The sequence below is a fragment of the Semicossyphus pulcher genome, unplaced genomic scaffold, assembly GCF_022749685.1.
Source record: "Semicossyphus pulcher isolate SPU_LCO1_2020_fin unplaced genomic scaffold, fSemPul1.0.p SCAF_5, whole genome shotgun sequence".
Classification (NCBI taxonomy): Eukaryota; Metazoa; Chordata; class Actinopteri; order Labriformes; family Labridae; genus Semicossyphus; species Semicossyphus pulcher.
This window is the reverse complement of record NW_027211726.1, coordinates 1,202,604-1,223,591: the sequence shown is the minus strand read 5'-3', so window position 1 is coordinate 1,223,591 and position 20,988 is coordinate 1,202,604. Positions and strand designations below refer to the sequence as shown.

General features: G+C 44.2%; 2 protein-coding genes and 1 gene segment (V, D, J or C); 2 read left to right on the top strand and 1 right to left on the bottom strand.

Annotated features, from left to right (window-relative positions):
* Positions 1-502: 502 nt before the first annotated feature.
* On the bottom strand, positions 503-5,272 carry LOC138609299 (zinc finger protein OZF-like). The gene is made up of 2 exons (XM_069681937.1): positions 5,036-5,272; positions 503-2,261 (listed from the first exon to the last, which is right to left on the bottom strand). The coding sequence occupies exons 1-2, from the start codon at positions 5,217-5,219 to the stop codon at positions 1,063-1,065; spliced, it is 1,383 nt and encodes a 460-aa protein (XP_069538038.1). The 5' UTR covers positions 5,220-5,272; the 3' UTR covers positions 503-1,062.
* Positions 5,273-8,387: 3,115 nt separating this feature from the next.
* Positions 8,388-9,475, top strand: LOC138608593 (Ig kappa-b4 chain C region-like). The segment is given in 2 exon segments: positions 8,388-8,406; positions 8,979-9,475. Coding segments are annotated over 2 exon segments (348 nt in total).
* A 1,433-nt stretch (positions 9,476-10,908) lies between these two features.
* LOC138608590 (immunoglobulin lambda-like polypeptide 1) lies at positions 10,909-19,267 on the top strand. Its single transcript, XM_069681182.1, has 5 exons — positions 10,909-10,924; positions 12,692-13,024; positions 13,720-13,778; positions 17,828-17,903; positions 18,771-19,267. Exons 1-5 carry the CDS (start codon positions 10,909-10,911, stop codon positions 19,097-19,099), a joined length of 813 nt encoding a protein of 270 aa, XP_069537283.1. The 3' UTR covers positions 19,100-19,267.
* The last annotated feature ends 1,721 nt before the right edge of the window (positions 19,268-20,988 follow it).

Sequence of the window (20,988 nt, the reverse complement as noted above, 5' to 3'; positions counted from 1 at the left end):
AAATCACAGCAACTTTCCCTCCAAATGTCCTCCGTTAAAAACAGTTGGCCATCCGGACATGAGCCGTGTTGCTATTTCCACTCCAGGGAGCTGAGCTCGTTCCGTTTAGCTCCAGTGATCAACAGGAAAAAGGTCTGAGGAGAAACATTCAGAAACTCGACACAGAGCCCGCTTTAAAAGAATTATACATACACATACATGCTCTGTTAAGTCACTCGGTTTACATCTTACGGTAAAGCACGTTGCACGCAATGGAAAAGGTTAGCATGTTAGCCAAAGTAGATAAAATTACTTCCGGTAGGAATTCTCTCATGTCGGTTGGCAAGCCAAGCAAAGTTATGGGGCATTTCTGCCACCATCTGGCATGGAGTCTATACCGGGACTGCATTATGATAAATAATACAAACAAAATAGAAAAAAAGAATCATTAATACCAAGTCTTTTTTCAAAGAAGATGGTACAAATACAAACATCCTTTATTTAACTAATTCTAGAGGTAGCACAAAATTAAAGTAAAAAAGAGAGTGAGTATCTGGAGTCATGAGTGAGGGTAGAATTGATCTGAGAGACACAGATGAGTTAGTGCAGCGTCAGCAGTACATCTACAATAAAACTGGGTTTCTATCTTGCTGCAGAAAAAAATACAATCCTGTTTCAGTTTCAACAAACTGAAATAAGTTTATAAAAATTGTAGGCATGTGATTGGCAAAAAGCACACATACAGAGTGCAGAGCACGGTGCTGCGGACGACCCAGAAGAAGAAAACATATTAAATGTTTAAACTGCACAAATAAATAACTACTGTACTGTATAGGTGGCATCCAATACTTTGACTATTTAAATACAATGAGAGAAATAAATAAATGCAACACAAGGGCACAGTATCACAAAATTGCATAAACATAAACAGAATGAAAGTGATCATGCGGCTTCCTGTTAGCCAAAAACATAAGATTCAGCACAACATATTTTGGAGTCTGTATGACAGTCTTGAACTGATCAGTGATGAGCGAAGTTTAAGGACTTAAATCCTGCTGGAAAAAAAATGTGGCTGCTGCAGCTTCATTTATCTGTGCTGCTCCCAACAACACACTTGTGTTTTTTGACGTACTGAAGCCGAGCAAATCTTTTATCACAAACATTGCAACTGAATGCTTTCTCCCCTGTGTGGACAGTCAAGTGTCGTTTCAGAGTTACAAGATGTGCAAATCTTTCACCACAAAATGAACAACTAAATGCTTTCTCCCCCGTGTGGACAGTCAAGTGACGTGTCAGACCCCCGCGTCGTGCAAATCCTTTACCACAAACTGAACAGTTGTATGGTTTCTGCCCAGTATGGATTCTCATGTGTATACCTAAATTTTTTCTGACACTGAAACTTGTTTTACAAACTGAACAGGTGAAAGGTTTTTCTCCTGTATGAACCCTTAAGTGTGAGGTCAGATGTATCCTTTGTGAGAACCTGATACCACAGGATGAGCAACTGAAGGGTTTCTCGCCTGTGTGGATTCTCATGTGCCTCACAAGCTCTCCTCTCCATGGAAAACTTTTCTTACAAACTGAGCATGTGAAACATGTTCCCTCTGAGTGACGTTTCATATGCTTTGTTAAGGAGATCTTCTTAGGGTATCTTTTACCACAAACTGAGCAGCTAAATGGTTTCACTCCTTTCTGGATTCCAGTGTGTTTCTGTAGTTGTTGTTTTTGGCCAAAGCTTGTAGAACACTCAGAGCTTACTGGTGTATTTACATTATTACATTCTTTGTCTTCTACAGGTTCTTCTTTGTTCTGCAGAGGGTTTAGACCAGACTGAGGTTCACTGGTCTCCTCCCAATCACAGCTGCTGTCATCAGTGTCAGATTCGGAGGAGTGTGAACTTTCGTCATGAGTAACAGGTTGTAAATGACTGTCTGGTTTAAAGTTCCTGTCTGGTTCTGACCCTCCACAGTCCTCTCCATCAGCTGCTGTTTTCAAACACTCTGCATCTCTGTGCTCTTCTGTTTGGGTTTGATGAAGCTGTGAGGACTGAGGTTTCTCTCCATCATCTTCCTCACTCTTCACAGGGACAGGGGTGAATGTGAACTTGATGATATCAGCCTCCTCAAGCTTGTGAAGCTGTTCTTCCTTCTGATTGGTCCAGACTTCCTCCTGTTCCTCTTTAATGAGTGGTGGTTCTGGTGTGTCCTCCTGGTCCAGACTGGGGCTCCTCTCCTGCTGCTCAGAGGGAACCTCTTCGTTACTCACCAACATTAGCTGGACATCTGTTGAGAACAATTAAATACAAACTAAATTTTTGAAGAATTTAGTTTTGGAAAACTGTAATTTTATTAAAAACATCTTCTCTTCTGATAGCACTACTTTATTTAACCTGGGGAGAAGTATTGCACATTGTGTTTAACATATTTCATCAATCAAGTAAAACGAACCACAGGCATACCGTGCCCTAAGCTCTGACTTAGTATTTTTTCTTACATATTTTCAGATATTTATATGTATTCGTTTATACCTGGGGAAAATAAAGTTAGAATTGGAAGTCAAAGCTCAACCGGTTTGGGGTCACCCTAAACCAGGAGTGCAAAAACAGGTTTGGCAAAGCCCCAGCTAAACAGATAGAGAGAGATGGGAACAGTAGATCTGCTATCTGGTCCAAAGCAGACGACTCCAGAAGAATTGGAGAAAGACAATATGCAGAGAGAAAGAGGGCCTGAAAGCGCTGTGGAATGAAGCCTGGAAAACGCTAGCCAGGTTTTTCAGCTGATCGAATCGTAAGTGCAGGAAACAGAAGGAGAGAGAAAGAGCAAACTTCTTCAAGGATGCTTTTAGGAAAGTCAGACAGCTGCTGGAGGAGAAAAAGACTGGGAAACTGGAAGTCATCAGGGAACATCTGGAACAACATACCCGGAGGCAGCACAGCAGCCCAACAAGGAAGGTCCATTAGGAACACCAGGGTATGCGCCTTGTCCTCCCCCCGCCATATGAGTTCAACATCATGCCCCCAAAGCTCAATGAAGTCACCCGCGCCTTGGAGAAGGCCCGGTCCTCATCAGCACCAGGCCGAAGTGGAGTACCAAACAAGCTCTACAAGAAATGCCCCAAGGTTGTAGAACTGCTATGGTACCTCATCAGAAATGCTTGGACTAGTCAGTGCATCATCTGAGTGGCAGGGACGCCAAGGGAAGCAAACTCCAAAGACATCACCAATACAGGAGCATCGCGCTGCTTCATGCAGAAGATCTTTTTTTCTGTATTGGCCAGAAGAAGGCCGGAGTCCCAGGCTTCCCAGGGTGTGTGGAGCACTCGGCAGATGCAGAAAGTCAAGCACAAGCAGACGGACCTTCATGTCATCAGCTCGACCTTGCAAATGTTAAGGATCAGTTTCACACTAACTGATCAACTACGCCATGGAGTTCTTCCACATGCCCTCCTGCATCAAGGCCTTGGTAGAAACCTACTTCTTTGCCCTTCAGGATTTCACTACCCGTTGGCAGAAACTTAAGGTAGGGGTCACCATGGGATGTTTCATTTCTCCCATAATTTTCATCGAAACCTTTGAGATAATCTTTATCAGAGCAAGAAAGAAGGTGGAAGGGATTCAACTGCCATCAGGTCCGAGATGACCTCCATTGAGGAGCTACATGGACGTCACCTTCAGAAAGCAGCGTGTATATCAGGACTGCTAAAAAGGATGGATGAGCGGATATCCTCCAACAAAGACGGTGAAATCCTCCAACTCACACAGCCTGTCTCTCAGAGGGGCAGTCACAAACGTCAGTTTGAAATCGACAGAATGGGTGAGTCAATCAGACAGACTGACCAGCACTGTGATAAAAGCATACTACATACACATTACAAAACAGTCAACATTTGACTGACTGCCGGTATCCACTGTTCCCTAAAATGATCTGATATTCGATCATCCTGGCAGTTCAAATAAATGCAAAACCCATGAACGTCCGACAGTATCAAGATGACATCATTTTATAGACTGACACTCTCCCATCACCCCAATCAATCTCTGACTTAGGCCCTGTTTTCACCTGGTATTAACATTATTCCCACAAGTAGACAACTGCCCCATGTCTGATTTTAGACAGCGTTCCGTTCCGCAAATAATTCGACAGCGGAGGTATAAAAAGAGCCGAATCTACTGTGTGATGGTGCAGCCTGCAGGACGGGTCAGCAACGTGCGACGCTGCCGCTGTTCGTTTACATGTCACGCCTTTTTTGGTTCTGCAAGTTGATAGAGATGGCAGCTATCAGTCACTGCAGTGATCCGGATCTTCAAATCTTGTTCAGCTGCAAGATTCATTCCTTACACTCGTTCACCGAGGCTCCCAGTGCCGTCACGGGTCTTCTCTTACAATCCTCACGATATTACAGTTACTTGGCCCTACTTGTCCATTATAAAACCTTCTGACCTTCAAATGTCTCAATACATAAACATAGTTTAGTTTGTGTTCATCTGTCAGTGGTTTACACATCTGTGAATTGGCTTTGACTGCACGCCTGAAACACATCAGCCCAACTTTCGTTCCTTATCGGGTTGTATCGTTCCCGAGGAAGTGAACTATTGTTCAGTGAGTGAGTGAATGAGTGAGTGAGAGACACATTCAGTCAAGTGATACGTTCCGTTGTTCTCCTAATGAATGACATGGTCATTTGATACATACAGCCCTCCTCCAAAAGGCTATTGGCGCATGCTAACATCAATCAGTCTGGTTTTCTAAAAGGAAGAAGGAAGGGATTGGGAAGCCGCGAGCAGAGCAGAGTGAACGGCAAGAACGAATCAATGCATGGAATTGAACGGATCATTCCGTTCACTACAAAGATTAGTCCTTTTTGAACGAATCGTTCATGAACGAAACATCTCTAAACGCCGATAATGCAGTGTATAATAAACACACACCGGGACAGCAATATAAGACCGCGTTGTTCGATTCGATGTAAAATCATAAAGCCTGAACATTCTAACAGAAGGAGAGGATGGCAGCCTGTTTCTTAGAAGTGTAAAGTGATATAATGAAGCAGTACAGACCTGCTCTGTGTAAACGGACTTCAGGGTTGAAAACAGCGTCCAGTTGTTTACGTTGATTCTCTTTTAAACGACACAGCTCCTCCTCGTACTCTGCTATCGTTCTTTCAAACAGCTCAAGTATCTCTTCAGCCGCTGCAGTCAGTCTCTGGTTGACAAAAGCTCTCACCATTTTGACTTTAGACATTTTCAAAAACTCACAGCAGCTTTTTCTCCAGACACACAGTCCGTTAAAAACAGTCTGGCCTCTCCGACATGGGCTGTTCGCTACCGTCTATTTTCAGCTGACAAGCTAAGCTAACCGCATTAGTTTCGTATGATGTAAGGATTTAATTCAAGTGGTAAACATTTAATAACAAAGTGAACAGCGCAGAGGTCGAAAAATACAGCCTGTTTCTGTCTGTCGCTCCCTGTAAGACCGAATTCTGTCTCCGTCTATTTCCAGCGAGCAAGAAATTCTTTCACCATTCTTGTCTGACGAAGATGAATCTGAGGTCAAATATTTCGAAACTACAAACAATATCCTCTTAAACAAGCTTATTCATGCACACAAGCTCTGGTGGTTCATTCTAGTTTTAAGTTATGGTTATATACATGGTAACGGACAGAGTTAACATGTTAGCCACGGTAGTTAAACTGCTTCCGGTACCTTTTAGTGTTGTGACGTTCGCCAACGATCCGATTCTTTTGAACGGCTCTTTGGTGCGAATGACGGGAACCGAGTAGTAGGTTAGAGCCGTTATTTTTATAATATTTACCACAGGCACCTTTTTTCAACTGCCACTCTGCTATACTAGATCACAGGCAGCGGAATCATGTCACCACAACATAGTGCCAACGGTGAGCAGTATTATACCCTTCTGCCAGGTTTGTTGATTTTTGGTGACATCTCTGTAGTCATACAGAGTTGTATCATAAATCATTGGCAAATCAATGACGTTGATTAATTGTTCCTACATTATTTTACTGTTTCCTTTTAAAATGTAAAAGTTGGGAATTTGAAATATTCGTCTGTGTTGACACGGGAGAATAGAGCGCAGGCACGTTCACAAGCCTGATCACTCTCTCACCCCAGATCTTATGGTTCTTTGGAACATCTCTCGTCAAAGGAACGAAGCTGTTAGATCCGCCTCCATTCAAAGAGCCGGAATTCCCAACACGAGTACCTTTCTTCTTCTTCTTCTTATATAAACAACTGAAACACAGTCTTGCAGTTGAGTAAGTGTGCAGCAGGGGGCACTGTAGAGAACAATGAGTCTGCAGATTGGAGAGAGAAACCATATAGTTGCTCAGTGTGCAGTACATCTTCACATAGAGCAGACATTAGGTGAAACCAAGTAACAGTTCATATAGGAAAGAAGCTGCTCAGTTTGAAAAGCCGGTTTCAGTCTGTTGGATCAGAACATGAGAATCAATACTTGGGAGAAAACATTCACCTGCCCATTCTGTGTTCAGTTAGTAATAGACTGTCCTGATGAGAGGAAATGTTGCTTCACACGACTATTCACACATGGGGGGGGGGGAGAAGCCACACGGCTGCTCAGCGTGCTCACAGTGATTTACTCGGTGTTCCTCACTGTTCACACAAACATAAAGTGAAGAGAGAGCACTCAGCTGCTTAGTAACAAGAGACTTAACGTCAAAACAACATAAGTAAATCACATGTGCACACTGTACGACTGCACAGTTTGTGGTCATATTAATGAAGTTGGAGCCATGTATAGACACATGAGAATCCACGTGGCAGAGAAACCGTTTCATTGCGGTGTTTGTTGGAGAAGGCACACGTGTCAGATGTCAGGATTGTGTTGTTAAGAGCTGAGGCAGAATGTGAGGTCGGTCTCTGATTGCTGTTTCCTTTTGCATCTTGTTTTTAAATCTAGTCCGTTGCTTTTGTCCGGACTGGAGAGCTGAAACGGATACTTGTTGGACGAATATTGTACCTTCATGTCCCACAGAGAATAAATCTTAAGAGATCTGGTGATCCTTTAACTTCTTTACTAATCCCACCAGCAGGTCAAACTTTATGCATGAATGATTTGTACATCTGCTTGATAGGTTGGCACAAAATGTACGAAAACATTCATGGTCCCAGAAGCAAGAATCCCACCAAGTAGCTTTTCCTCTGCTGCCACAGCGAGGTCAGCAGATGAAATGTCTCAAAATAAATTGGATGGAGCGACTGAAATGTGGTTCACGAATTTATGCTGTGTGCCTTCAAAACATATGTTAGCATGCTAACATGCTAAACCAGCCTTGCGGAGCAGCTAGCATAGCTGCAGGCTCTTAGTGTTGTTCATGAGAGCAGAGACATGTGCAGAACATTAACACAGCAGGCTTCTCTTTCTTAGTTGTTGCTTTGTTAGTAGAAATGAGAAATGTTCTCTGCCAGATAAACACAACGCTGTGACCATGATACAACCATGAGAGGACTGTGTGAGAGTGACATACTAAGAAACTGCCACATTATCTTAGTACGCAAACAGTTTACACACTAATTATGAATGAATACACTCTAAAAAATGTCCTTAATCTGCATACAACTGTGTCATAGCATTGTACAGTGTGTTATAAAATGATTATTAAGTATACCAGTGAAACTTCAGGTGGGAGGGGGACTGTTTGAATCTTAGGGGGGAAACTGTGTTTGCATGTCCTCAGTGAACTGTGTCAGTCTCTGCAGAAACTTCCAGCTGCAGCAGTCACTTCAGTTTCTGTTCAGTCTGACTGAGGGAGGTTTTTGTACGACGCTTTTTCACTGTGTGAACACAAGCTGACTGTTGATGCTGTGAAAACTCTGACAGTAGTAAACTGCTGCGTCTTCAGCCTGGACCCCACTGATGCTCAGAGTGAAGTCAGAGTTTGATCCACTGCCTGTAAAACGATCTGAAATCCCTGTTTCTCTTTCAGTTGCCTCGTAAATGAGCAGTTTTGGAGGTTCTCCATCTTTCTGTTGGTACCAGTCTAAAAAGTAAGTAGTATCACCATCAAGATCAAGAGACTCCACATCCTGACTGGTCCTACATGTGATGGAGACGGAGCCTCCCGGAGCAGAGCTCACTGCTGCAGGCTGAGTCACTGTGACCTGGCCTCTGGACTCTGAGGATACAGAGACAAACACAGAAAGCAGCAACATGGTTTCATCAGCTTCATTTCAGAGGGACGGGCGTTCATAGAGGAGAGGAGTTTGATTCTCTGGACTTTACCTGTGAAGCAGCAGCAGAGGAGAGTCCAGAGGAGGACGGAGGTCAGAGTCATGTTTGTGATGAGGAGGGTTTCTGTTGTGATGAAGGACAGCTGTCAGTCATCCAGTGTTCAACTGTCAGGACTATAAACTCTCCCATAGCACTGGAGCATGGTGCTGCTGATGCAAAGTGGCTCTCTATGGAAATGCTCTGACCAACTCCAACAGGGACTTGGATACTCTGAGGAAGATCTTTCTATTGATGGATCAATCAGTTAATCAAACTAGTAACTAAGACTTTGTTGGCAATAATATTGAAGTTGCTTTAGTTTGAGTTTGATGGTCACATTTTGTTCAGAATTATTCAGCAGATCCCCCCCCCCCCCCCCCCCCCCCCACACACACACACAAAACCAGACCCTCCAATAAATCATTATATTTGAGTCATCATCAGCTGCAGGCGACGTGCATTTGTCATAACTATTTACATTTGCATTTGTATTTTTCAGAACGTGTAATGATTGAACACTGAAGACTTTCCCGCCTGAGACTTTATCTTTAGCACTGAAACCTGTCTGTTTCACGGTTCAGCAGTGATGCCTGTCTGTTGTCATGGTTACTCAGCTCAGAGAGGGAAGTGAAACACAGAAGACCACGTTGATCCAATCTGAGGAGGAGACCCAGCACACTTAGGCTGCATCCAGCAGGGTGGAGTTTCCTTCTTGTACTTTCTTCATGTTGTCTCTCTGTTGCCTCCTCCAGCGGGTCGACTCGTCCCCACCCTGACGGTGCTGCCCCCCTCCGGTGAGGAGCTGCAGCGGGGCAAGGCCACGCTCGTGTGCCTGGCCAACAAGGGCTTCCCCTCAGACTGGAGTCTGGCCTGGAAGGTGGACGGCAGCAGCAGCAGCAGCGGGGCGCAGAGCAGGAGCCCCGGGGCGCTGCAGAAGGACGGCCGCTACAGCTGGAGCAGCACCCTGAGGCTCTCTGCAGACCAGTGGAGGAAGGTGGGCTCTGTGACCTGTGAGGCCTCCCAGGGCTCCCAGGCTCCTCTCTCAGAGACTCTGAGGAGAGACCAGTGTTCCCAGTCCTGACTCACTGGGACTCTGCTCCTGGTTTTACTCTGACGCTGCTCTCAGTCTGCTCTCTGTTAAACTGTCTCTATCTCTCTGTGTCTCTCATTAAACGTGCTTTCTTGCTTGCTGATTGGCTGATATTTGTAATTGTTCCACACAATAATAAAAAGAATCATAATATGTGGATCTCCGTGTGGTTTTCTTTGCCATTTATTTCATGTTAGAACCGTTAGTTAGGCAAGAAGCCAGAATAGTAACAAGTGTTTGTCTTTGAGCTTTGTCATGCCTCAGTGATCGGGGAGAATAGCTGCTGTAGGTTTGTCTCTCATGTTATCAATGAAGTTGTAGAAAAGAAGAAAGGTCCACTCATGATAACTTCAGTGTCCCTCTTTATAACCAGAACAATAAATAGGGTCATGTGATGCTGTTATTGATGATCCAATCCAATCCAGTCCATTTTATTTATAAAGCACAAGTTTAAATAAACGCAAAGGTTTCCAAAGTGCTGTACAGTAAAATAAATACAATAAAACATAATAAAAAGTCAGAATACTAAAAATAAAAGAACATAAAAACATAATAAATTACTAGACCGTTCACCTCAGATAAAATATCTGTGCACATAAAATCAACAACCTATGAGGTGTTAAAGGCCAGAGAGAAGAGGTGCGTTTTAAGAAGAGTTTTAAAATGAGACAGTGAGGAGGCCTGTCTCATGTGCAGCGGCAATTCATTCCATAATTTTGGAGCTGCAACCGAAAACGCTCGGTCCCCTCTGAGCTTCAGCCTAGTTTTGGGAACCCTCAGGAGCAGCTGGTCAGCTGACCTGAGAGATCGGATGGGTGTGTGGGGGTGGAGAAGCTCAGAGAGGTACAATGGGGCAAGACCATTTAGACCTTTAAAAGCAAATAAAAGAATTTTAAAATTAATTCTGAAATGGACGGGTAGCCAGTGGAGTGAAGCTAAAATCGGTGAAATGTGCTCAAACTTCCTTGTGCCAGTTAAAAGTCGCACAGCTGCGTTCTGTACCAGTTGAAGACGTGCGATGGAGGATCCACTGATCCCCATGTAAAGTGCATTACAGTAGTCTAGCCGAGTCGTCACAAAGGCGTGAATTACTGTTTCAAAGTGCTGTCTCTGGAGAAACGGTTTTATCTTTGCCAGCTGCCTTAACTGGAAAAAGCCTGTTTGCACCACAGCTTTAATCTGGCTGTCCAGCTTAAGTTCTGCGTCCACCTTTACCCCCAGATCATTTACAACAGGTTTGGCGTATTGTGCCAAGGAACACAGATCGACTGAGGGGGTAACAGAGGTGCCACCAAAGACCATCACTTCAGTCTTTTTTTCATTAAAATTTAAAAAGTTTAGAGCCATCCAGGCCTTGACGTCATCTAAACAATTTAACAGTGGCTTAAGGGAGAATTAATCAGCCTTTTTAAGGGGGACATAGATCTGGCTGTCATCAGCATAACAGTGGAGTAGAAAGCCGTGCTTCCTGAGAATAGAACCAAGTGGGAGAAGATACAAGGAAAATAAAAGAGGGCCCAGCACTGAACCCTGTGGGACCCCACATGTGAGAGGAGCAGCGGAGGACACAGAGTCACCAAGGCCAACACAGAATGTCCGATGAGACAGGTAGGACCTGAACCATTCCAGCGCCGAGCCCCTGATGCCCACCCACTGCTCCAAACGAGCAATCAGGATGTCATGGTCCACTGTATCAAATGCAGCAGTCAAGTCCAAGAGTACAAGGACAACACAGTGACCAGAGTCAGTAGTTAAAAAGATGTCGTTAAAAACTCTTAAAAGAGCTGATTCTGTGCTGTGCATTGTTTTAAAACCAGATTGGAAAATTTCAAGAACATTATGTTCAGTTAAAAAGACCAGGAGCTGAGAGTAGACAATGTTCTCTAAGATTTTGGAAAAGAAGGACAGTTTAGAGATGGGCCTAAAATTAGCCATAACAGCAGGATCCAGTCCAGGTTTTTTAATCAGTGGCTGCACAACTGCATGTTTAAAATTTACAGGAACCACTCCTGAGGACAGACTGCTGTTAATGATGCTGTGTAAATATAGCCCAACAGTGGGGAAAACCTCTTTAAAAAGTTGAGGAGGAACCGGGTCATTGGGTGAGCCTGATGGCTTTAAATGCCCCACAGTCTCCTGCACAAAAGGCAGAGTCACAGGCTCAAATGAGTCAAAAACAACAGAACACGGGACAAACACTGAGGGGTCATAAGCAGGAGGTGAAATAAGTGCTCTGGTAGAGGTGACTTTAGCAGTGAAGAATTGCAGAAAGTTTTCACACACAGAAGGGGAGGGCTCAATTCCCACAGTCTGTGGTGCATTCAGAGCAGAGTTGATCACTTTAAACAACACACGAGGTTTGTGACAGTTTAAGACAATAATATCAGAGAAATATTTTCTTTTAGCCTCTTTCACAGAGGATTGATAGCGACGCCAACAATCCCTCAACATTTGAAAAGACACTTTCAGTTTATCCTTTTTCCACCTGCGCTCAGCTCTACGACACTCCTGTCTGGCAGTGCGGGTTGTATCATTCAACCAAGGCTCTGATTTAACTTTATACTGCCTGCTCTTTAACGGGGCAGCAGAGTCAATGGCAGTTTGACAAATGTCAAGAAACTGAGAGCTAAGAGCCTCTGTATCATCGCACACAGGATCGGGAGTGACGGCTGAAAAGGCGAGCAGCAGTGGAAGGGTTAATAACCCGGCATCTGCGAGCAGCAGCGCGAGGTTTAACTGAGTTACAGCACACAGCAGCTTCAAAAAGACAGGCATATGATCGGAGAAAAACGCTTCACAGACCTCCAAGTTAAAAACAGGCAAACCATATGATAAAACAAGATCGAGTGTGTGCCCCTGTACATGTGTCGGGCCCAGTACAGACTGTACAAGATTAAAAGAGTCGATTATATTTAAGAAATCCCTCGCCAGGGGGTTTTCTGGACAACACACATGAATATTAAAATCACCGATAATCAGGACCCGGTCATATTTCGGCATGATATCAGCCAGAAACATAGAAAAGTAGGTTAAAAAGTCTCTGTTATATTTGGGAGGCCGATAAACCACAGCACACAGCACTGTGTGAGAACTTCCCAGCTCAAACCAACACAATTCAAAGCTGGCTAGAGCCGACGACAGTGATATCTGTTTACTTTTAAAAACACTTTTAAAAATAGTTGCAATTCCTCCTCCTCGACCAGATGTCCGTGGAGAATTAAAATAGCAACACTCGGCAGGTAAAAGTTCTGTGAAGGCACTGGACTCACCAACAGTCGTCCAAGTCTCGGTGATAAACAGGAAATCCAGTTCACGAGATCTGAAGAAATCCTTTAGGATGAATGTTTTGTTCGCAAGCGATCTTGCGTTGACCAGGCCAAACCTGGCAGGAGCTGGCGGATCTGGGCGAGCCGCTGACAGTGAGTCCCGGCGGAGAGGCCGCAGGTTCCCCGGATCCACTCCACGCCAGCGGGGACAAGGAGGGCAGGGGCCGCGGGGCTGGAACAGATCATCCGAGCCGGCCACCGGTACCAAGTAGGCAGCAACAGGGTCCAACCAACGTCGAAAGACACATAGACGAGGCACCGCTCCACATCCGCCACGGTCAAGACGCACCAACCCGGCTCTCAGCTTCACCAGACAGCCACCACGCTTACCCCGGCGGCGGCGGCGTTTTCGCCGAGGGAGTGGCGCTGGCGTATGGCAGAGGTATGCCGGGATGTCCACCAGGAAAGGAGGCAGCGTTTGCTGTCCGTAATGATCTAAGTTGACCAGATCTTTAGTGGAGATTCTCAGATCCAGCAACGTTTGGCGATCATACACCAACAGAGAGTTGACATTATGCGCAACAAGTGTAACAGACAGTATAAACACACACAACATTCGGAGCAGCTGACGGAACGCCTCACACACTGGCGCCATCTTGCTTGGATGATCACAATGGATCCATTAGATCTACAGAGACTGGATTCATGTCAGTCACATCAGCAGTGTTTTATAACATCAGGTGATGACTCTCAGAGATCATCTACAGCTCACACCTGATAGTTTATCAGTGCAGACTGACTGTGAATGTGTGGCTGTGGTTCCCAAAGCAGGAGGGAGTTCATGTGAGAGGGTGAAAGGAGGCATTTTAACAGAAGCAGCAAACCAGAGACACATGTTGTCATCTGGAGCTCTATCCAAAACACAACTGGACTTGGTTGAAGTTCTTAAAGACGTTTTTTCTTCTCATCCGAAAGGCTTCCTCAGTTCAGATGGTGTCTTAGGCCACCACCTCTGTTAAGGGATGGTTTTTCCAGCTTAACACCGATGGCTTCCTTGACACCCCTCTCAAACCAGCGGTCTTCTCTGGCCAGGATGTGAACCTTGCTGTCTTCAACGGAGTGTCCTTTGTCCTTTAGATGTAGGTGGACTGCTGAGTGCTGACCTGAGGAGCTGGCTCTCCTCTGCTGGGCCATGCGTTTGTGGAGGGGTTGTTTTGTTTCCCCGATGTACAGGTCCCTGTATTCCTCATTGCATTGTACTGCATACATTACATTACTCTGTGTGCGTCTGGGTGTTTTCTCCTTGGGGTGGACAAGCTTCTTTCTTAATGTGTGTTTGATGGTTTGAAGTGTGCAGGGATATTGTGTTTGTTAGAAATCCTCCTGAGTTTTTCAGACACTAAGACAGGTAGGGAATAACAATGCTGTGGCGTTTGTTGTTCTCTTCTTTCCTGTTGGAGTTGTGTTTCTTTGCGGTCTTGCTGAAGGCCCAGTTTGGGTAGCTGCACATCTGAAGTGCCTCCCTGAGATGTTCCTGAATCAGGATCAGAATCGGGTTTGCTGCCAAGTAGGTTCACACTTACAAGTAATTTGACTTGATGTTTAGGTGCAGACAGTCCATGTCAAGTCGGGGGGTGGGGTGGGCTCGGGGCATTGTTGATGAGGCTGGCAGCAGAGGGGAAGAAACTGTTCCTGTGTCGAGAGGTTTTGGTCCTGATGGAGCGCAGCCTCTTGGCAGAGGGGAGGGTCTCAAAGAGACTGTCCGGGGTGAGAGGGGTCGGCCTTACCTGCACGCCTGAGGGTCCTGGAGGTGTACAGGTCGTGGAGAGATGGCAGATTGCAGCCAATCACCCTCTCTGCAGAGCGGATGATACGCTGCAGCCTGCGCTTGTCCCTGGCAGTGGCAGCAGCGTACCACACGGTGATGGAGCAGGTGAGGATGGACTCAACGATGGCGGTGTAGAAGTGCACCATCATTGTCTTTGGCAGGTTGAACTTCTTCAGCTGCCGCAGGAAGTACATCCTCTGCTGTCCCTTTTGATGAGGGAGCCGATGTTCAGCTCCCACCTGAGGTCCTGGCTGATGATGGTCCCCAGGAAGCGGAAAGACTCCACAGTGGAAACAGTGGAGTCGCTGATGGTGATGGGGGCGGGTGTGGCTGACATCTATTAGCATGCTAATGACCTACAGAGGCTGATATTTCTAGCTAGTAATGCTAACATCTCTTAGCATACTAATGACCTACCGAGACTGATATTTCTAGCTAATAATGCTAACATATATTAGCACACTGATGACCTACAGAGGCTTATATTTCTAGCTAATAATGCTAACATCTATGAGTATACCAATGACCTACAGAGGCCTATATTTCTAGCTAATAATGCTAACATCTATTAGCATACTAATGACCTACAGAGGCTGATATTTCAAGCTAATAATGCTAAAATCTATTAGCATATTAATGACCTACAGAGGCTTATATTTCTAGCTAATAATGCTAACATCTATTAGCATACTAATGACCTACCGAGACTGATATTTCTAGCTAATAATGCTAACATCTATTAGCATACTAATAAGCTACAGAGGCTTATATTTCTAGCTAATATTGCTACAATATATTAGCAAACTGATGACCTACAGAGGCTTATATTTCTAGCCAATAATGTTAACATCTCTTAGCATACTAATGACCTACCGAGACTAATGTTTCTACCTAATAATGCTAACATCTATTAGCATACTAATAAGCTACAGAGGCTTATATTTCTAGCTAATATTGCTAACATATATTAGCACACTGATGACCTACAGAGGCCTATATTTGTAGCTTATATTGCTAACATCTATTAGCATACTAATGACCTACAGAGGCTTATATTTCTAGTCAATAATGCAAACATATATTAGCATACTAATGACCTACAGATGCCTATATTTCTAGCTAATAATGCTAACATCTATTAGCATACTAATGATCTACAGAGGGTGATATGTCTAGCTAATAATGCTAAAATCTCTTAGCATACTAATGACCTACCGAGACTGATATTTCTAGCTAATAATGCTAACATCTATTAGCATACTAATAAGCTACAGAGGCTTATATTTCTAGCTAATAATGCAAACATATATTAGCATACTAATGACCTACAGAGGCTTATATTTCTAGCTAATAATGCTAACATCTATTAGCATATTAATGATCTACAGAGGCTGATATGTCTAGCTAATAATGCTAACATCTATTAGCATACTAATGACCTGCAGAGGCTGATATTTCTAGCTAATAATGCTAACATCTATTAGCATACTAATGACCTGCAGAGGCTGATATTTCTAGCTAATATTGCTACAATATATTAGCAAATTGATGACCTGCAGAGACTGATATTTCTAGCTAATAATGCTAACATCTATTAGCATACTAATGACCTGCAGAGGCTGATATTTCTAGCTAATAATGCTAACATCTATTAGCATACTAATGACCTGCAGAGGCTGATATTTTTAGCTCCGCCCACCAGTCAGTTAGCACTGAAGAAGCTGTCTGGATGAGATGTGAAACGTCTTCAAGAACTTCAACCAAGTCCAGCTGCCTCCTGGATTAAGCTCAGAGTTTCCATGAGCTGGATGACTGAGAACCGTCACAGACACATGTTGTCTTTGTCATCGGTCCTTTCTGTCCTGCTCTGCTATGATTACAGCTCGTTGCTTTAACATAACTACAGACTACAAAGTGAAGGTTAAAGAGCCTTTGAGGACATGGATTCAACAGTGAATCAAGACTCACGTGTTTACAGGGACTTTGCTTTTGTCTGATTCTTCTTTCGTGTCTGTATTTTATGTGTGTTGTCTTTATCTTTGAATGACAATCAGAAGTTTTCATGACTGTAAAATGTGTTACATGTGCCAGGGTTCATTAGGAAACCAAAGGTCTGTTTGAAAATGATGAGTGTGTGTGTGTGTGTGTGTGTGTGTGTGTGTGTGCTTGTGTGTGTGTGTGTGTGTGTGTGTGTGTGTGTGTGTGTGTGTGTGTGTGTGTGTGTCCTCAGTGAACTGTGTCAGTCTCTGCAGAAACTTCCAGCTGCAGCAGTCACTTCAGTTTCTGTTCAGTCTGACTGAGGGAGGTTTTTGTACGACGCTTTTTCACTGTGTGAACACACCTCCACTGTGATAACTCTGACAGTAGTAAACTGCTGCGTCTTCAGCCTGGACCCCACTGATGCTCAGAGTGAAGTCAGAGTTTGATCCACTGCCTGTAAAACGACCTGAAATCCCTGATCCTCGTTGGTTAGCATACTTAATAAGCAGTTTCGGAGTTTCTCCATTTTTGTGTTGATACCAGTGTAACCAGTCATCACCATCACTATCCCTGTTTACATCCTGACTGGTCCTACAGCTGATGGAGACGGAGCCTCCCGGAGCAGAGCTCACTGCTGCAGGCTGAGTCACTGTGACCTGGCCTCTGGACTCTGAGGATACAGAGACAAACACAGAAAGCAGCAACATGGTTTCATCAGCTTCATTTCAGAGGGACGGGCGTTCATAGAGGAGAGGAGTTTGATTCTCTGGACTTTACCTGTGAAGCAGCAGCAGAGGAGAGTCCAGAGGAGGACGGAGGTCAGAGTCATGTTTGTGATGAGGAGGGTTTCTGTTGTGATGAAGGACAGCTGTCAGTCATCCAGTGTTCAACTGTCAGGACTATAAACTCTCCCAGAGCACTGGAGCATGGTGCTGCTGATGCAAAGTGGCTCTCTATGGAAATGCTCTGACCGACTCCAACAGGGACTTGGATACTCTGAGGAAGATCTTTTTATTGATGGATCAATCAGTTAATCAAACTAGTAACTAAGACTTTGTTGGTAATAATATTGAAGTTGCTTTAGTTTGAGTTTGATGGTCACATTTTGTTCAGAATTATTCAGCAGATCCCCCCCCCCCCCCCCCCCCACACACACACACAAAACCAGACCCTCCAATAAATCATTATATTTGAGTCATCATCAGCTGCAGGCGACGTGCATTTGTCATAACTATTTACATTTGCAAACATTTATTGGAACTTTTTCTAAACATGAAAACAATGAACTGCTTATTGATGTTTGAGATGAAAAGGTTAAATGCATTTTTATAGTTTGTCAGTCAGATTAAAACAGGTGAAGAAGTTATCACATAAAGTGGGAATGTGTTGAGTTTGTTTGTGTCAGAGTCAGAGAGCCGTGTCTCTCTGCAGTGAGAGGTTTTTGTACGACGACTCCATCAGTTTGTATCACTGTGGTACACGTTCGGTGGAGGAACCAGGCTGCATGTTAACTGTAAGTAACTTTGACTTCTACATGAACTCAAACTCAGTCATTTTTCTTCTGTTGACTCAATAAAAACTCAACTTTTTGTCTTTGAAACTAAATGTTAATATAACTGATGTCAGCATTCCTCCAGTGTTGTACAGATAACATTGTGTCTGATGAAAGAAGTCTGTAGCTTCACTAAATGTTCATAATGACAGTTAGTTTACATCATCATTTTATTGTTCTTCAAAAGTCAAGTTAGAGAACAAAGACGACTTTTCCCTCTTTAAAAGATCTTTTTAAACTCTGACTGAAAGAAATGTTACTTCTATTGTTTCAATGTGATAATTATTATAGTTCACATCCAGAAATCGACAAAGTATTGATTTAGTGAGAGTATTATCAGTATCAATTGCTTGTGTCTTACTTGTGGGATGATTTCACATACTCAGTACAATCAGTGAAGATGATAATGTCTCTGCAGCTACTACACACTGTGTTCTCAGCAGCTGCACAGTTTCTCAGCAGTACAGAGTCTCTTTAGTCGTGTTGAAATCGTGATGTTTGTGGAAACGGTGACGATTAAAACACTGTGATGAGTTTGGAACGAGCTGAAGGTGAAGGCTTGTTGTATTTTTCAGAACGTGTAATGATTGAACACTGAAGACTTTCCCGCCTGAGACTTTATCTTTAGCACTGAAACCTGTCTGTTTCACGGTTCAGCAGTGATGCCTGTCTGTTGTCATGGTTACTCAGCTCAGAGAGGGAAGTGAAACACAGAAGACCACGTTCATCCAATCTGAGGAGGAGACCCAGCACACTTAGGCTGCATCCAGCAGGGTGGAGTTTCCTTCTTGTACTTTCTTCATGTTGTCTCTCTGTTGCCTCCTCCAGCGGGTCGACTCGTCCCCACCCTGACGGTGCTGCCCCCCTCCGGTGAGGAGCTGCAGCGGGGCAAGGCCACGCTCGTGTGCCTGGCCAACAAGGGCTTCCCCTCAGACTGGAGTCTGGCCTGGAAGGTGGACGGCAGCAGCAGCAGCAGCGGGGCGCAGAGCAGGAGCCCCGGGGCGCTGCAGAAGGACGGCCGCTACAGCTGGAGCAGCACCCTGAGGCTCTCTGCAGACCAGTGGAGGAAGGTGGGCTCTGTGACCTGTGAGGCCTCCCAGGGCTCCCAGGCTCCTCTCTCAGAGACTCTGAGGAGAGACCAGTGTTCCCAGTCCTGACTCACTGGGACTCTGCTCCTGGTTTTACTCTGACGCTGCTCTCAGTCTGCTCTCTGTTAAACTGTCTCTATCTCTCTGTGTCTCTCATTAAACGTGCTTTCTTGCTTGCTGATTGGCTGATATTTGTAATTGTTCCACACAATAATAAAAAGAATCATAATATGTGGATCTCCGTGTGGTTTTCTTTGCCATTTATTTCATGTTAGAACCGTTAGTTAGGCAAGAAGCCAGAATAGTAACAAGTGTTTGTCTTTGAGCTTTGTCATGCCTCAGTGATCGGGGAGAATAGCTGCTGTAGGTTTGTCTCTCATGTTATCAATGAAGTTGTAGAAAAGAAGAAAGGTCCACTCATGATAACTTCAGTGTCCCTCTTTATAACCAGAACAATAAATAGGGTCATGTGTTGCCAGGGGCGTTTCTAGACCCCCTGGGGGCCCTAGGCAAGAAGGACCATGGGGCCCCCCAGAATCATGATGAATGAAGTCCAGGACTACGGATCAGTAAAGAAATCTTTTATTAAACAATTAACATATAAAATAAATAATCAATAACATAACTATCTGAATGCAAACTTTACATACAATATATAAATAACAGAAAAACAAACATAACTGAAATGTGCAAAATTTTCAGAATGATAAAAACGCAACCAAGCAAAAAAGCAAACAAACAAGGAATTGAAGTGGAACGGAAGAACTTAACCCTTGCTGTGACACCTTGGTCCTATATCCACAGTCCAATAGTAGTGCCTTTTCTTTTTTTTTAAAACTGCTGCTTGCGGGCCTTGGCTTCTGCAAATACAGCCACTATTTCTTCCATATTTAAGGACCTCCGAACATCTCTTTCTATGGAAATCAGTGCCAGTCCTGTGAGCCTCTCCTGGCACATGGTTGACCTCAAATAGGTTTTGATCAACTTTAATGAAGAAAAGCTCCTCTCACCAGAGGCAACAGAGACAGGAAGAGTCAAGAGGAGACGCAATGCAATGCTTAAATTACTGTACAGATCCAGAAGGTTTTCACTGTATATGTAATTTAACATGTCATTTGGGCAGGTGGAGGCGTGGTCTGGAAACGTGGAGACAGCAGAATTGATCTCCAATTCTAAATCCTCTGCCTCAATGTCATGCATTGTTTTCTCCAAGCAAAGGACTAACTTATTGTGTGGCTATGAATGTGTTTAGAAGAAAATGGCTGAATTCCCTTTACACGGAATCTGCGGAGTGTCTGCTTTCTTATGCGACGCTGTTTCATTGTGTAGCATAATGCTACGTTAGCCACCAAACGGCCAATCGGTTGACGAAATTCTGCGATATGAATTTTGATATTTGGTAATTCATTTAGTTAGTGTTTGGAGTATGGCTTATATATTCTTGTAGCCCAGGTTCTGCTGTTTAATTTGATGTGCAGCATGGCTATATTTTTTTGTGATCAGTGTTCGTATGAAGCTTATCTGTTACAAATGTTTTGATTTGCACCCAATTGGGGGCCCCTCCGGCTCAAGAGGCTAATGTGCAGTAAACTTATTTGGTGCCTGGTGGATGATGTTTGGGATAAAGTGGCAGGCTGGCTGGCAGCACTACTTTTTTATAATGTAACACACATAGCTTCCACATTCCCACTTACCACTGTCACGTTTTTTCTTTTCATCCTCTTCTTGTTTTTTTTCCCGTTTCGTGTGCCCAGAGTGATATGTTCGCTTCATTTTGTTTGTTTGTGTTTGACCGGCACCGCACGTCGATGCCGGCTAGTAAGGGGGCCCCATTAGGGAGATTCCCGACGTGTCATTGCAGTGTCTACGGGGGTTTCAAGTTGTGTCGCTGATATGGAGCGATATCAGCCGTCTGTCGAGGCCCCCTACTAGCAACTAGCCAGTGACAACTCTGAAAG

What these genes read in the sequence shown, in the direction of transcription:
- LOC138609299 (XM_069681937.1), bottom strand. Translation starts at nt 5,219, where the DNA reads ATGTCTAAAGTCAAAATGGTGAGAGCTTTTGTCAACCAGAGACTGACT. An exon ending in AGTCCGTTTACACAGAGCAG is followed by an intron (nt 2,262 to 5,035) that starts GTCTGTACTGCT and finishes TGTTCTCAACAG; the next exon opens with ATGTCCAGCTAATGTTGGTG.
- LOC138608590 (XM_069681182.1), top strand. An exon ending in GGCGCTGGCGTATGGCAGAG is followed by an intron (nt 13,025 to 13,719) that starts GTATGCCGGGAT and finishes TTTGTCCTTTAG; the next exon opens with ATGTAGGTGGACTGCTGAGT. An exon ending in AACCAGGCTGCATGTTAACT is followed by an intron (nt 17,904 to 18,770) that starts GTAAGTAACTTT and finishes TGCCTCCTCCAG; the next exon opens with CGGGTCGACTCGTCCCCACC.